At 35.9% G+C, this 17,265-nt stretch overlaps 1 protein-coding gene across 4 annotated transcripts in view; it reads right to left on the bottom strand.

Moving 5' to 3' along the window:
* The window catches only part of VPS13B (vacuolar protein sorting 13 homolog B), a 426,576-nt gene that overhangs the window by 129,142 nt on the left and 280,169 nt on the right, over nt 1-17,265 (bottom strand). For all 4 annotated transcript variants that reach the window (XM_030266479.4, XM_030266481.4, XM_002198879.7 and 1 more), the window contains exons 32-33: nt 14,185-14,311; nt 12,404-12,547 (exon numbers count right to left, since the gene is read on the bottom strand). In XM_030266479.4, the coding sequence (XP_030122339.4) occupies nt 12,404-12,547; nt 14,185-14,311 (271 nt within the window). The remainder of the gene's footprint in view (nt 1-12,403; nt 12,548-14,184; nt 14,312-17,265) is intronic.

Genomic DNA, 17,265 nt, shown 5'->3' with positions numbered 1-17,265 from the left:
ACACATCAATTTTCCCAATATAAGAACAGCATCTAGGTTACTACTGAAATAAGAATATGAAGTATCAAGAGTTACTGCACAGTCCTTCAAAAAGATACCTCCCAATTGGTTTTGGCAACAAAATCAAATGATGAGACAGAGCTTCCTAAGAACGGAAGCAGGGTATGGCAATGACTCAAGATACTGGCAAGGACTTTATTTTGATAGTGTCCTTGAACTAACCAAAATATCTGTTATTTTCAGGAAAACATCTGACAAGTGGCTATGTGGGAACCCAAGTACTGGTAAAGCTACCAGGAAAATGATGCAAGTATTATTCAGCTATTCCAGCTAAGGGTTTTTATTGGCATTCTCAAAAAGTTACACTTTTGGCACTCTCTCTGACACTATTGAGCTACAAGATTATGTTTAAAACATATGAACAGCTCAATGATAAATATTATCAGAAGACTTTATTGTCATATACATTTCAAAAAATTTAGCCATTCTACAAATTTTAAGCACTCCATAAAGCAATTAAATCTAGTAACTCTACTTACTAAGTGGATTAGATTAATCTGTGGAAGAATCTTTACTAAGAAAATCAAGTTATGCATGGTGCAAATTTACTCCATCAACTCTACGCATGTGTATGTCTTAAATGTGCTAACTTTTTTTATATGTCTTCATGTTACTATATATTTGGAAAAAAATCACACAAATTAATTTGTACAGCTTCCTTTGACATGCCATGATTTTAGGACATTAACATTAGCAGAAATAGAAAATATATGCCACATTACAATTAAACATTCACCATCCTAAAAAGCTGCTGCTACAGAACATAGATTTAGATGAAACTGATTCAGATGCCACTCCTTCACTAAGTTATAATGAATAAGAAACTTCTGATTATTGATTGACTTCCTATTTTTTTCCTTACTTTCAAAATTATAGTTAAAAAATTTAGTCACAAAATTCCTAAACTATAAAATATAGCTAATTCTGCTCAGCATACAACTGCTTGTAAATGGTACAAGGATAGTGTTGCAGCTCTGCAGCTCTGACTCATGCAAATTAATTTCACAGGAAACAGGAACAACTTAATTCTGTCAATAACACAACCTGGACCCCCGGACAACTTTGATCCATGAGATGTAATATACAGAAAAGGCTGTGCTCTTTTATCCTTAAACTCACTACTAATTAAAATAAAATTTATTCACACAGGTATTTTTGTCACTTTTCAAACAGCAGGAAGACCTCATGAATTTCTGACAGAACAGACAAATGAATTTGTGAAAAAAGAGCCACATTTGTTTCCTGACAAAATCTCAGGCATGAATAATGGAATGTATCATTCTACTAGACAGTCCCAGATGATACAACATTACCTGAATCTCAAAACAGAGTACACATGGCTAGAAAAATTGAAAAATTAGGATGGTAGCCAATATAATCATCAGCAGTACACTCAGAAAATTATGCCTCCTTGCTTAATAAACAGGATAGTACTGAAGTGGAATTCTGTCCTAAAGAAAATCAATATAAAACTAAGTAGAGTATTTATCCCTAGATGATCAGTTGCTCCATCACAAACCACAGAAGTGACTAAACAGTGAAGATTGCCTACTACTGAATAATGGCTTTCCCTCACTGGCAACACTTGTTTTGCTTTGTCATCATACTTCTCCTGTTTTTTTTTTTTTTTTTTTTTTTCCTTTTACGAAACAGATTTAAAAAATTAATATTGAGACTTCTATTCTGCTTTCTAATTTGGCTGAGAACACAAAATATTACATACTGTTTAAGGAAGACTGACGTACAGGGCAAGTATATTAAGTTTATTTACTCCTAAAAATAGGTTAAAATTAATGAAAAAATTGTTTCATGTGAGAGAATTTCAGGGAAAGAAGTGAGCATTCTCCTCATAAAATAGAATTTCTAACCTAAATTTCTCAATAAAGTTTCCTACACTATCTATCAGGTGATGTTCCATTTAGGGAAGAAACCATAACTGGAGCTGTCTAAGGGTAACATTGCCACAACATCAAACTCTTCTGTAGAGCAGCATTAGATGACTGAAAGGAGAAGATTAGTTGAGATCAAAGAATGCAGAACCCTCAGTCTCACACCGTGTGACCAACACTGCAACTTCCCCCTCCTCGTCAGGCGCCTCAGCAAATCATCACTGTGACACATCCAGCGCCACACTGTGAGAAAGCCCAAGCACGTGTTCTCTCACACTCCTCCTCAGGGTGAGTTTGGGCCACTGTCCTGCCTTCAGTGATTTTGTCCTGCATATATGCCAACCACCAGCTATACTTGCTATTTATGGCAAACATATAGCAATTCTTACACAGTTCATGGACTTCTCATTTTTTTCCCCCCCGAAAATGAACCAATATGATTTCTTGAATGGGTTCTAATCAAAAGAAAAGTTTGAATTTTGGACCTTTTTAATAGCAATATTTTTATTACATCTGTAATGAATACTTCAGATTATTTTGGTCAGTACATTAAATGATCAGAAATGGTGAAGTTTTAAATTAACTTTACATATCATTCAGTTATTATTTTACTTGGAAAAGAAAGCACAATGTTATTGAAGATAATGATAATAAAAATAATTCACAAGTTAACTTCAAATTATTGTTAGTCATGGTATGGAATACAAAGATTGGACAGAATGTTTATGTCTTTTAGATTATATTACTAAGAGTAGTATGAGAGAATAAATGCAATTCATTGAGCAGACCCATGAACGCCTGGTTCAGATAATCAAGAACTGTAGGCTAAAAAGAAAAAAAAAAGTGGACTGAAACCTTAAAAACTTGCACTTAAAACTCATGTAAAAATAATTCTATCCCATTATACTATATTTTAAAACATCTGGAAAAATAGCAAAAGAGAAGAGAAAAAAAATCTGTAAACCTTAGACTTTAACTAGTACTGATGGGAACATAGAGGAAAATCAACATTGCAAGGTTTCTGTTTGCTTCTTTCCCATCTCACTCTAACTTTTTATTTTGCTGTTATAATTTATTTTTTCCAGAAAATAACAACAACCCTTATGAGATGTCTTCCCATTAGATTTGTTCCAGCATGGGAGTGTTTAAACATTATTGATATGAAGCTTCACAGTATTCTAGAGAAATACATGAATTTTTCCTTTCATTAACAATAAAAAATATCCTTCTGTGTTGAAGCAAGGAATATTTGGAAGAACGTTATTTCTGAACTTCTTTATAGATTATTTTATTAGGTAAATTCCTCCCCAGCTATATTTTATGTGAAATCTTGATATGCAAGAACATCTTACCACCTTAATTTAAATGGTCACAGAAAACATTAAGGAAAATGTCACAGCAACTGCTCTTGAATCATGAAGTGCTTAAACAGCTATCAGGTAAAATTTTCCATTTTTTTTCCCCACATAGTCTCTGTGCTTGTGGACATCAAAAATCCGCAGGAAAACTTGGTTTCTTCCTAGCAAAAAGGAAATACACTTTGAATCTGTAATTTCAAGTCTGGCTTTACTATACTAAGAATTCTTTACCTTTTCAGTTTACTATCTATGTTATTTAACATGTTTGTTGATCTTGCTCAACAATATAAGTCCAAATGCTTATTGAAGGGACTCTTCATTGTAAGATAAAAATTTTCCTAATTATGTACATCAAAGAGAGACTATAAACACTTTTTCCCCCTTTATTTCTGTGTTTGCAGGATCTAAGCATGAAGATCTCTTCCAAGAGAGTTTTCATTGTAACAATCAGTTTGAATATTCTTTTATCCCCCTTGTAATTCTAGGAGAGAAACTAAAGGTCACATCTTTACAGCAAAACAGATTTTCCTTTGTCTCCTACTTCTTAATTTTTCCTTTTCGCGTTCTAAGGACATTACACAGATCAAGATGAAATGCACTTCTTCATTATCAAAACTTTGTGAGCTTTTAGGTAATGGAAGTTGTCTTTTACAAATCCATCTGGGACGTACAAGACATAGTCTCAACTTGAAGCACACAGAAGTGGCCTCACTGTGCAGGAATGAAAGCATGAGACTTTTCCTAACTCCAGTGACACAAATTAGAGCTACTTTGGGGATCTAGCAGTGGTATGTGCTTAGAAACTACAGCTTTCTGCAATCCTTCTCAACTGTGAAAACGCTTCTCTGGATATACTACATTGTTTCCAAATCCATAAAACCAACACAGTGAGAACAACGAAACCTAATTTTAAGCTAACCCTTGTCAAGTTGCTTGAGAATCTAAGCATTTCAAATCTAAATAATCCAAATTTTGTTACTTTCTCTTTATTTTGTTACTTCATTTCTCGTATCTGAAACTTTACATTTTGTAACCTAGTTAGAAGCATTAAAATAGCTTACTCTTTGAAATGTATAATCATTAAAATAAGTTACTAACAGTAACTAACAGTTACTAACTATTCAAGCAAAAATCCCAGGTCATGAGATTGTTGCTAACAATTTTATCGATAAACTGAACATATTAATTCCGGCTGCAATAAATTTGTGATTCTTCAATTAAGGTGGTTAAGATCCATCAGAAAGCATCTCATAGCCCAGGACATCAAACCTGTCGTACTACATGCTGCGTGACCTGCTATTCCCTGGAATGAAGATTCAAAGCTATAAAACATGGGCATAACTGAGCAGGTACACAAGGCCTGATCAGGAATTGTGCAAGCTACAAAAAAAACCAAACCAAACCAAACCAAACCAAACAAAAACCCCCAAACAACAACAACAACAAAAAAAACCAAAACAACAAAAAAACCCCCAACCCTCTGAAAAGTATTTTATTGGTCCACATTTCAATACTTACTGTTTCTGGGGCATTACTAATACCATAGACTAAATTAGCTCTCTTTTCACTCACTACAACAAATACCAAAGGCATAATGAAAAAAGTTTTGAAACCCTCAGGAAGTTATTTTTACACAGCATTAGCTTTTTTAATGGGTCAACACATTTCAGGATATCAAGACATACCTAAATTCAACTGATTTGTATAAAATACAAAAACCAAGAATGCTTTGGCTCTTGAACACTGATTACCTTAGATTTCAGTAATTAAAAGACAAAAGATAAACAGCTTCTTCAAAAGAAACTGGCAAATGGGAATGCCAACTTCTCAAAGTTTCAACATACTAGAAATACTTCCAATTACACAAGCTTTCCATAAGAACACTATCCAGTCAATACAACATCTGTGCAACATGTGGATCTGCCATTTCACACTTTGACTGTCTGGCTTCTTAAGTAGTATTATCTGGAACTTGTTTTACCAGTTTTCTGACTGTTACTTTTTCTAAACAAAATACAAATGGAAAACAAATTTATGCTCATTTTCAACAAATGTTTTTTTCATTTTTCATACAAGTAATTAATAGCCTTAATTAAAAGTATAATTAAATTGCTCATTACTCAAAAGTTTGCTCTGCTAAAGTATCATCAACAAGAAAAAAATGCTATAAACTATTAGCTATCATTCCTTCAAATTTTATGTGTGATGCAGCTGTAACAGCACGTTTGTACATATATCCTGCTGACCATGTTCTTTGTCTTACAGTGAAATTACAGCAACAACAGGTTGATGAGATGGCCATAAACAGAAATAAAGAACACAACAATCCTACTGAGTCAGAACAAAGTTCTTTTTAGACTCCTGTTCTCTGAAAGTAGATATAATTGGATGCTCTGAGGAAAAAAAACCAAACATAATTAAAGAAAGCACAGAGGAATACTTCTTCAGCATACTCTTCCAGACTTCCTAAGCCAACATATTACAGGGCCTTAAAACTTATCAGCAAAGCTTTTTTAAGCCTCATCTACAGCAACAGAGAATGACTTACATCTTCTGCAAATATTACTGCAGTGTGTCTAATGTGACAAATCAGTACACAGTCAGATTTAGCCTGACTAGGAAGGAATCAGCTGCCATAGATGAGTTTTCTATATGCCTTCTCCCTTTTGGACATTTCTCAGTTATTAATTAGTTCACTTTAATGGTGTATTGTTTATTACTCATTCAAGCATTTGCTTATTCTTGTTTGGGTTATCTGAGCAGATAGGAGCTGTACTTCCCCCAGCCTTGCCCATTATTGGGATGAAGACAAGTAACATGCTACTCACTTTGAAATAGCCAATATTTATAGTAATTAGACTCCAAATATAATTTTTGTGGTAAAAGAACAAAATGCCAAAGTTGAAAAGACTTTGGCTCCCCCCTAGTATTAATGTAATTTATTCAGGAAGCTGCTGGGTTGTTGCTGCAATATATCAGAACACAGGGGTTTGCCCTATGGATCATGTCACACTGCTGGTGGGATTTCCTCAGTGATTGGCCATGAGCCAGGTCTTCTATTCGAGAAGCAGAATATCATCTACCAAGGTGACATACACTAGTCACTTATGCAGCCTCGGAAGAGTGCCCAAAGGTCAAATACCTAAAAGCAGGCTTTAACAAAGCAGAAAACATTAGCCAGCAGGTCATGCCTGGAATTTCTGGAAGAAAACAAAGATGCGCCCACACCAGGTTTCCCCTGTTTGGTTCAACACTTCCCCCAGGTGAATGACAGTTTGTGCCCATTGCCTATTGGCTCTGACTGCAAATTATACTTGACATATGTATCAGCTATGAAGAAAAATTCCAATCAGACACTTCAAGTCCCAGATCATTCTTTGTGGGACTGTTTTGCTAGCGCATCTGAGTCCACACTTCATCAGCTCAGTTGCTCCTGCAGTTCAACAAGAAGATTTTTTTCATGTATTTTGTGGGGGAAAGCAACTTCTTAAGCATTGAATTTGTACAGGACCTACTGTATTCTAATGGCTAGCAACACATAAGTATAATACCAAGCACACTGAAGAACTTTGGAAGGTTTGTTCATTGCTTAGGCAAAAATAAAAGAATGCCAGCCAGGGGCAAGGGAGGTCTGAGAGGGATCCAAAAAAGGGAAAACTTTTTCATTTCTAGTTAAACTGTGAGAAAAAAATTCCATATTTTCAAAAATTGATTGTTGAGTGCTGCATTCCTCACTACAATTAAAAACTAGTGAATAAGTATGATTGAAGGAAAAGATGATGAGTTTGTCTATTCTTTCAAGAAAGAGCTTATGCTGTTTTTATTAGTATACTAGATACCTATCTGAATTTTAGACTGTATAGGATAGTTAGGGACTTGTAGCCTACAGAAATATGCATTTGGGCTAGCAGAAAATAAACAAACAAGACTACATAACCTGAGAAACGGGGATGAGGCAAAGCGAGCACTGGCTGAATGGCAGGTCTCAAAGGGTTGTGATCAGTGGCACAGGGTCTGGTTGGAGGCCTTTAACTAGCGGTGTCTCCCAAGGGTTGGTACTGGATCCAGTCTTGTTTAACTTTTCATCTCTGACTTGCATGAAAGGGCAAAAGCCTCCTCAGCAAGTTCACTGGTGGCACAAAGCTGGGAGGAGCGGGCGATACCCCAGAGGACCGTGCAGCCCTTCAGAACGACCTCAACAGGCTGGAGAGATGGGCAGAGAACCATCTGGAACTCAACAAAGGTGAGTGCAGAGTCCTGCACCTGGGGAGGAATAACCCCAAGACCAGTACAGGCTGGGGGCTGACCTGCTGGGAAGCAGCTTGGAGAAGGATCTGGGGGTCCTTGTGGCCAAAAATGCCATAGGTATCCTATGGTGTGTTAGAAAGAGCATTGCCAGCAGGTTGAGGGAGGTGATCCTGCCCCTCAACTCAGCTCTGGTGAGGCCTTATTTGGAGTGTTGTGCCCACTTCTGGGCTGCTCAGTACATGAGAGATGTGGAGCTCCTGGAGTGAATCCAATGGAATGCTATGAAGATGATGAGGGAGACCTCAATTATGAGGAAAGGCTGAGGAACTGGGCCTATTTAAAGAATGACCTTAGAGGAGATGCCTGAGATGGTAGTTTATCAATGTCTATCAGTATCTGAAGGGAGGGTGTCAAGAGGATGGAGCCAGGCTCTTCCTGGTGCTGCTGAGCAATAGGACAAGAGGCAATGGGCAGAGAGTGATGCACAGGAAACTCCACCTGAACAGAAGGAAGAACTCCTTTACTGTGTGGGTGACTGAGCAATGGAACAGGCTGCCCAGAGAGGTGGTCGGGTCTCCCTCACTGGAGATAGTCAAGAACCACCTGGACATAATCCTGTGCCATGTGCTCTGGAGGACCCTGCTTGAGCAGGGAGGTTGGACAGGAGACTCCACTGTGGTTCCTTCCAACCTGACCCACTCTCTGGTTCTGTGATGGAGGGGATAAGGACCATAGGGAACATAAAGTGAGTGAATACTTTCAATGGACATCCTCTGGAAAGTATTTCAGATGTTTCAAGTCGCCTTGAATTTTAAAAGCAATCATCTTCATCTAGAGCCATAATCCCCACAAAGATATTGTGAAGAAAAAGTAAGCATTTCTAAGTACCTTTTTTGTGTTTCAAGGAAGATATAAAGTAACTGTTAGTGCAGTTATCAGACAGAAACAATCTTTAGGACAAATTTAAAGACATAATTTTTGTATACATCAATTTTTTTCCAAAAGTCTAGCCTTAATCTCAAGCTTATTGGAAAGTAAAAGTTGCTAATGACCTCAGTCACGTTTGAGGAGTGTAACATTTACTGACTTGCTGTTAGATATGTTACTCATGCATTCCTACATGGTCAGCAGCAGACCAAGATGTGTGTTGGTTTGAATTTAATTTCTTTTTCAAAGAGGAGTTCTTGTGTTTTCTGCTTCTAAATGATAGTATGACAAATAAGTCTTGCCAAAAATCTCCAGGTGGTAAGTGATGGACACCAGGAAATAGATTCACCAGATGAAGAAATGAACTCCTTGAAAATTCACCTGTTTTATCACTGATCAGCACTAAAACTAGTTATCATTTATACTGGAAATACTTTGACCAGAATATTAAAAATTCTTCTAAGAAAGAGGAAATGTGGCCCTTTATTGATATTTCACCTGTAATATTAGATGCCTCACTGAACAAAATCAGGACATTAATGGCACTTCACTCTTATATTTGTATTTCATTTCCTAGCACTTCTGTTTCTGTTCTCCACGTGTAGGCATTATATATTCTTCTTTTAAGAATTTGGCATATATTAATTTTGAAAAAGTGAATAATTACAAAAGGCAGCAACATTCTTTGCCCCTCAGGTAATCTATCAAACACCACATATGTGTCCTTACTCTAAAGCTGTCAAGTAGATCAAAGCAATATTCTTTGCAATAATAGACTATACCTTATGAAGAAGTCAGTACAATAGGCCCACTGTACATCAAAGATTCATAAAACAGTATAAAGGGTCTTATTATAAGTAAAAACATAGCACTGGAGACCTGGCATGAAACCTTTTACAGAATATTAAAACACCTGAAGAAAAAAGAGATCTACCCATAAATCATCACTTTTTTTTTTTCTTTTGTCTACACAAATCTTTACAGCATTAGCTTGTAAACCACCAAACACAGTCTATTTGGAAATCACACCTTTAAAGTTTAAACAAGGGGTTGCTACTTTGATGACTGTCATGCTTTACCCCAATCTGATTGCCTCCTGTGATAAGATGATTGATTCTGAGTACAGATAACATGTCCTTTGCCATTAGCAAAGTTCTCCAAGTTTAGGCAGATTTCCACAGCTGACTTTTATTCAAACACTCAAGTGTGAACTGAATGGATGGACTGTGAGATGGGTAAAAACCACACTGAGCCACTAAAACCAGAAAGTAATGTTAGATGTTCCAAAGTATAGCCAAATTCCAGCTACAGAATAGCTTTGCAGAAATGAACCCAAGAGTCCTGGTGGCCAACAACTTGAACATGTGATTATTTTGAACATGCTCACATGATCACTTGAACATGTGATAAGACTGTCCCTGCAATGTGGGAGCCTGAGCATTTACTGGGAAGCATTAGCAGCAGCACAGCCACTGGATCAGAGGTGAGATGATGAGATACTCACAGGTCAACATCCTGAGCACTGTCTTTAGCTTTGAGCTCAACAGCAGAAGATTGACAAACCTGAATGGGCAGGGGATTATCAAGAGGATTAAAAGGTTAAAGCACAGAATTTATAAGGAGAGGGTGAGAGTGCTAGTTTTTTTCAGAAAAGAGAAGTATAAGGATGATGGTGAGCATCTAATTACTGTTTGCCTTTACTTAAAGCAGGGACATGAAGAAGATTAAGTCAGACTATTCTTGGAAAGATATTGTGAAATGCTGAGAGGCAATGATTGAAAATTTTATCAAGCAAAATTTTGAATGGATATAAAGATAAAAATATCCCAAAGTAGGGGTAATTAAGCACAGGACAATTATCCAGATGGTAATTTCTCTGAGGTAAAGAAAGATTTGACTGAACAACATACTGAAAAGCCTTGGACATTAGTCTTCTTTAGAGCAAAGGAATGGTTTCCAGAAGTGTCTTCAACATAAATTATGCTTTGATTCTTGCAATGAAATAATATACAGGTGTGAAGTATGAAAAGCTATGTACTCCTGATTTCATTCACTAAGATAAAAACAGCAGCATACAATCAGTGTATTATGTTTCTTTCTGCTGACTAAAGAACCATAATAATAAATGTGCCTATATTAGAGGGTAAGGTGGCTTCACTTAGGCATATAGAGCTACACATTACTGAAGCAGAACTGGACAAAAAGTAACCAACCAATGGATTTATATTTCCAATATAGTAAATCCAGATGTATTTTTATAGCTTACTAAAGACAAGGCAAACACCTTGAGACAGAAATATCCCCCTTATTCATTACAGGAGACCTCACTGATGCAAGGGAGTTACCAATGAAGAGCAAATAAGTATCTAAGAATGTAGTCAACAAAAATATTTCTGAGATTTTGTAGCAAATTCCTTTTAAATTTTTACAGTCCAAGTAAGTAATGCAGCACTTCTGTACAAAGCCAACTCAGAATTTAAATTCTTGGCATCTATTCAAATCTTTTGATTCTGTCCATTCCACTGACAATGGGAAAACAGTGCTCTACAAATAAATGATTGAAGATATTTCTATATATAATTTGCAGTATTCATCTTCAAAAGAGGCCCTGTGTCTGTAAAATATCCAAGGAAAAGAAAAATACACTGCATTTCTTTTTTACATCTTTCATGTTTCCAAATGTTAATGAAACAATGCCATTTATTTCTCTCTATCCTTGGGAAGTGATAAAGAAATGGGAGGTAATGTGATGCCTAGATTAGCACAAACAGCTTCTGGGGTTTTGAAAGTGTAAAGAGAGAGGAATGTAAATAGTTTGGCATCCTCTAGAGCATTCCTTGCTTCCACCAGACTCACATGCAATGCTGAAACTGTGAGATTCAGGAAAGGAAGGAGAAAATCTTCTCCAGGTCTCCCATTAGCCAGATTCTTGGAATAGCTGACTGTGTCTTGCTCAATAACTCTTTCCCCAACTCTTGTTCTTATTTGCGAAGGTACCTCAATAGGTCCAACAGCCATTCCAGTGGAATTAGTGCTTTTTCATTCATTAACTCCTACTATCTTAAAGATGCTGTCAGCCTGACTAGATTCCAGGTTTTGAAGATAAGAAATACTTATTTTTTTTTCTTAGGGGAAAAGTTTTCCCTATCTCATATTTCTTTTTTTGTGGTTTTGTTTTTGTTTTTGGTTTTGGTTTTGTTTTATCATCCCAGTAGTCTCATAGTGTGAAATTTATACTTACCAGTCTGTGACAGTGATCAGCTTTCAATATAAACTGAGGTATCAAGTCCCAGTAATAAAGAATGACAAAATTCAAGAGATGGCTGCTGATCGCTAATCACTAATATTCCAGACAAAAAGGAGAGATTAACTGTTTAGATGCAGGATCCCTCGTGCTGTACCGACATTCTTGCTAAAGAAGTATGAAAATATTCAGAGGTGGATTGAATCTTAGGGACTTGAGTCTCAAAGACAATGTGAGTAGTGGTTACCAGGCACAGAGAAAATTTTATAGTTTACTAGCTTAGTGAAGGACAGTGTAGTATGTGAACTCACAAGAAAATACCAAAGATTCGAGAAGAGTTCAATACCAAATAATCTCAAAAACCCACTTCTCAAAAATTTGTTTCCTTCATAATTTACGTAATTCTCCTTGTACATTACATAAGGTAATTCTCCTTGTACACAGGATGTTGCAGAACCACTATAATAATGGCATTTACTGAATAATATTTTTAACACTTTTTCTATTCTTAAATCAACATCAGAATGCATTTTGAAACTGACCATACAAACAGCAAAAAACATGTATTTCCTTTACCTCTACAATTTTTTCTAGATGGTACAGACACCTGCTCAGAGCTACAGTACTTTGCAGATGGACGTTTTAAAAATCCAGTTGCAAATCAGGGAAAAACCTACCTCAGTGGTGCTACTGGAAGCTTCCAGTCCAACCATATTAGCTTGTACCAGCTGCTGAAGAAGTTGCACTTGAGCCACATTGAGGAAGAAGTCCAAATTGGTAGTCATATTCACTTCCAAAGAATGACCACAGACCAAAATTTCCTGTGAAATTAAGGGAAAATACTAAGTAACAGCCACTGGGAAAATAATTTTCAGCTTCTATATAACTGTATTTTGGTTCCCTGCTGTACTCAATACTTAACATTATATACAAGATTATATATAGTGCAAATGTGACCTTCTTAGGAGAAACTGGTGTGTCATGCTTCTAAAGGATGCGGTGTATTCTTTGCATGGCTTTCAACAGCAGAACTGTTAAGGCAAACTTTGCATGAAAAGCATCTCATGCACAAGGCCTTGCTTCCATCTCTTGCTAGTATCTGTGGGCTGTCAGATTGTCCTTGGCAATGATTCCAATTCTCCTTTCATTCCAAGAAAAATATATCATTTTTTGATTTTTTTATTTAAACACAAACTCTGCTTGATTTATAATGAAATCATGTGTTGGAACTCACCGATAGCCAATCTGATTGATTACTCTTTGCCTGTAAGCCATTCTTAATACCTTGGCAACACTAGCTGAATAGCCACTGTTTTATTGGTGTTGTCTAACACAAATAAAGATCTTCACCACTGTTGGCAAGCAATAAAGAGATGAAAAACAGACAGAAGGGGAGAAGAACTGCTCTGTCTCATGAGAAGTTTGCACAGTGCTCAAGCTTTAATCTAAACTAGACCTCTCCCTTCATGATGGAATGTCATCCAGGGAATAGATAACAAGAAGAATGCATGTACAGAAAACACTAAAATTCTTGAACATAAGCATTAGCAAAGCTCAAGTTTTTTTTTTTTTTTTAACTTGAGTAACTTCTATGCATCCTAGGCATACTGAGGCTCTCTATTTATTTTTTAAATTAAATAATTTTCCATTTGCCTTCTGATGACCCTTTACACAAAATGTGAAACTGTTCATTTCTTCTCTCTATGCCCGCTAGCTGTTATTTTCTAACAAGTTACACCCACTGCATGTTGCAATATACCTCTAGTACCTTTTACACTCCTGTACCAATATTGCTCTTCCCAGGAGGCAGTTTTTAAGGGAAATTATCCTTATGAGCTGACAAAAATTTTCCAATATCTTCCCTATATAAAATGTACTTGAGCTACAAACTAATGGCAAAAAGTCAGCCAATACCTTTTGTGTGCAACCTGCTTCACAGACTTATTCTTAACTAGCTGAACAACACACCAGCAAAAGTGACTGTTAAATCTGAGTGCCTGGACGTATCCATAGCAAAGGTAAGGAAATGGATGCTTAGTGACAACTTGGGGTCTTGGAAATCTGGTAAAGAGAACTCAGCTTAACTTTCTTATTATAGATAGTCTACAGATAGCATTTTCACGTTTCTTTATGAGAAGCTTGTAGATACAGTGTTTTGTTATGCTGCACCTCTTCTCAACACCTTTCCATCACAAACTTTTAAAAAAAAAGGTAATCATTAAAGGATTCCCATTTTTGGAACTGAAAATAGGCTTATCTACCTCTGGCTGGACTGCCTTCAGTATCAAGTGCTATACAAAATTTTTTTCTCCAGCAGAAAAGAACATTTCTGCTTGTGATCTTTCTCCAGTTGGCAATTTGAAAACACACCTGAAGACTTCAAATGGTGGAGTGGTAAAATATTAAGATTATTCATATATGAGAAGTTACACTATTTCTGTAGACATTTTATACAAACCTCTGGGTGTAAATTCTCTGCAGCATCAATTTTTGTAAAAATAATGGCAGGAGCTGCAGTTATTCGAACGGTGAAATCTGTTAAAATTGGAGTTAAAATAGCTCTCCTTTCCTGATGCCGCCTTATGCTAGGAAACAAAGGGAAAGAAAAGTAAAGATTAAATTACATTATAAATTGTCGAGAGGCAAAAACATTCCATATTATTCTTTATATCCTACACAAAGCAAAAAATGTCTTCAATACTAGTTGGGCATTTGATTGCTACCTCAATAATCTTTAAATATCATTATTGAAAATCATATTAATTCCAGTCCTGAGGGCAGACTTCTGTCTTCATTTCACAGGATAAGTATGTCTAAATATTTGACTCTTCAACCTATCTCCAGGTAGACAAGTTTGACACTGTTTCTCCTGTTTAATGTACAACACACAATAATTTGAAGAGAGATTCAAACTTTATTACCAGTATTTTTAAAAATTGCCTGTGGATAAACAGCCATTTATAAAGCCTTCACTTTATAAATGGCTGTTTTGAAGCCTACATAATATTTGAATTTGTGCATTAAAAGTCCATGTTGAAGAAATATGCATGAAACTGACACAAAAATGAATTACATGAAAACTTAAACTAGCAAATTCCATGCAACACTGGGACTCCCATATGAAATCAGTAACTATTGTCCAAGATGTTTAGAATTATTTGAAAAACAGGGATGTCAGTCTTCCTTAACTTCTATCACTGCTTGTTTTTGGTGCTTTGTCAGCTAAATATCAACACTTACTTACCAAGAATATTTGTGTCATTAAACTTGGTAATTGCATTTATTTTTTATCCAGGTGTTTAGTTTTGAGTTTTTTGTTGGTTTCTCTCCCCCGCTGGCCCATCATTCCACCCCCCTTTAACCAAACAGTAAGCCTAGAAGCACAACTGTTATAGATGGATCACTAATAGCTTATGACAACACATTCCAAATGGCCAGAATCTTCTGGGTCGGGTCAAATAAACTATTGCCACAAAATGCCATCTGAGAGCTTCTGATGAGGGAAAAAAAAAGTAATGAGATCAAGATGTTGTTCAGCCCCTAAAAGAGGATACACTTCAAATTCCAAGGAGACTCCTTACATCAAGACAGTTTCTGACAGTTCTTTTTACCTATTATTATTTGTAGCAACATGAAATACCTAAATTTTGCCAAGGATAATTCTAAAAATAATCATAAAGTTATAAGGCTAAGGTAAGTTTTCCTATGCTTACAAAATAGAAAATTGTCAACTATGAAATGATGCAAGTTTCAAGAACAAACTACATGGCCTTAGAGAAGAAGTTAACAGATCCATGTAGAACTCTTCATCAGCATGTCAGTTACATTTCCCTGTTCAGGCATCAGTATAAATCACACAAGTGAGCCAGACATGAACGATGCAATTAACAATTAGTCCCCACCATCAGCTAGAGTTATCCATGTTAATGTTATTAACCAATATGCTTATATGCCTGTCTATGCATAAGTTACTTGACCGCATGCAGAACAGGTATTGAACTCTCTTGATTAAGAAAAGGTATTTTAATGTATAGTCTAGTAATGGTTCTATAATGGTTTCTGTAGAAAAGATAACAATCTCAAATACTTATGGTTTGTAAGACAAAAGTTAAATCATAACCTGAGGTGGAATTTAGTCTGCTGCAAAAGATACAGAATTCATACTGTAGAAGATACAGAATTCATTTTAGTGCTTAGGCTACTTTAAATCTGATGCTTCAAATTCTACTATTTTTTTTTTTTTAAGTGTCCTCAAAACATGTAGAAAGGATGACTATCTATAAGGGAATATAAATTATACAGTGGAGGCAGGCCTTGAAGCTTTTACATCTATTTAGGACAACAGTATACAGAAGTTAAGAGCAGATGCCACAGAGCTAGTACTGGCAGAACACAACTCTAATAAACTTTTGCTCAAATGGCCCTCAAATTACCATAAGAAGTGTGCAGTTTAAGAATAATCCAATTAGTGAGTGGAGAAAACTACAATCTTATCTTAAAAACTTTAAGATTTTGGTCAGCTATATCTCTGTTGAGCTCAAATAATGGCTTTTATAGCAAGGTTAGTCTCATTAGTGCCCCAAATTAGAAATCACACTTGTTTGTGGCTAGTGAACATCTGCAACTTGAGAAAATGGTCTTACATTTTGGAGTTCTAGAATTGTTTCTCTTCCTACCACCACCTCTATTTTAGATTTAAACCAAATTATTTTCTACCTAGTTCCTATTTCCCCTTCTCAATGGATAAGAATAAAATGCCTTTTTCTTTCAGGACAATGAAAGAGCTACAAGGGACAATAATTCTATGAAAGAACATGCAGCTAGAACTATACTAGAAAACTTCTACTTGAAGCTTCTTGAAATGCTAGTAAGTATGACTTTAATATTTGAAACAGAGATGTAAAAGCAAGTTATTAGTTGAATCTCAAACCCTCAATCACCCTCTTCAATCACTGATCAAATTATTTTTCAGCTTATGCATATTCCCATTTCTTAATTTTCATACTTTATACTAGTAGATACCCAGTACACTGCATCTTAAAGGACATTTTTGGTAATATATATTGATTACTGCTTTATTTTATTTTTAAATCATTCTTATGTGCTATCCCTGTCCAGCTCTACTTACTACTTTCTGAATTTTTTGTGGGTGAATTTGAACCTCCGCCAAATCAAGTATTAGGAAAATAATTGTAAGTACAAACAGAAGGCAAACAGAGCACAGTAAATAATGAAGGGAGAGGATATGAGAAAGAGTACAAAAGGAACAAAGAAACAAATTCCACTTTGAATTATTGAATCTTCCACACTGCACCTAAGTGCAACGCTAACTTAACACAGGTGTACGCCACATGAGCTTATGAAAAAACTTGATTGTGAAGAGCGTAATGATGGCTCTATGTCTGCAGCACATTCATTCCGTGGTTCATTTATGCATCTGTTATATATTTGTCTTGGAAAAAAAAGGAAAAGCTAGTATTTTAAAGATGTTAAAGCAGTTGATCATCTACACTTAAAAGTAAGTGTATTTGAAAGACCA

This window comes from Taeniopygia guttata, chromosome 2, assembly GCF_048771995.1.
Source record: "Taeniopygia guttata chromosome 2, bTaeGut7.mat, whole genome shotgun sequence".
Lineage (NCBI taxonomy): Eukaryota > Metazoa > Chordata > Aves > Passeriformes > Estrildidae > Taeniopygia > Taeniopygia guttata.
This window is presented reverse-complemented; position numbering and strand designations above follow the sequence as displayed.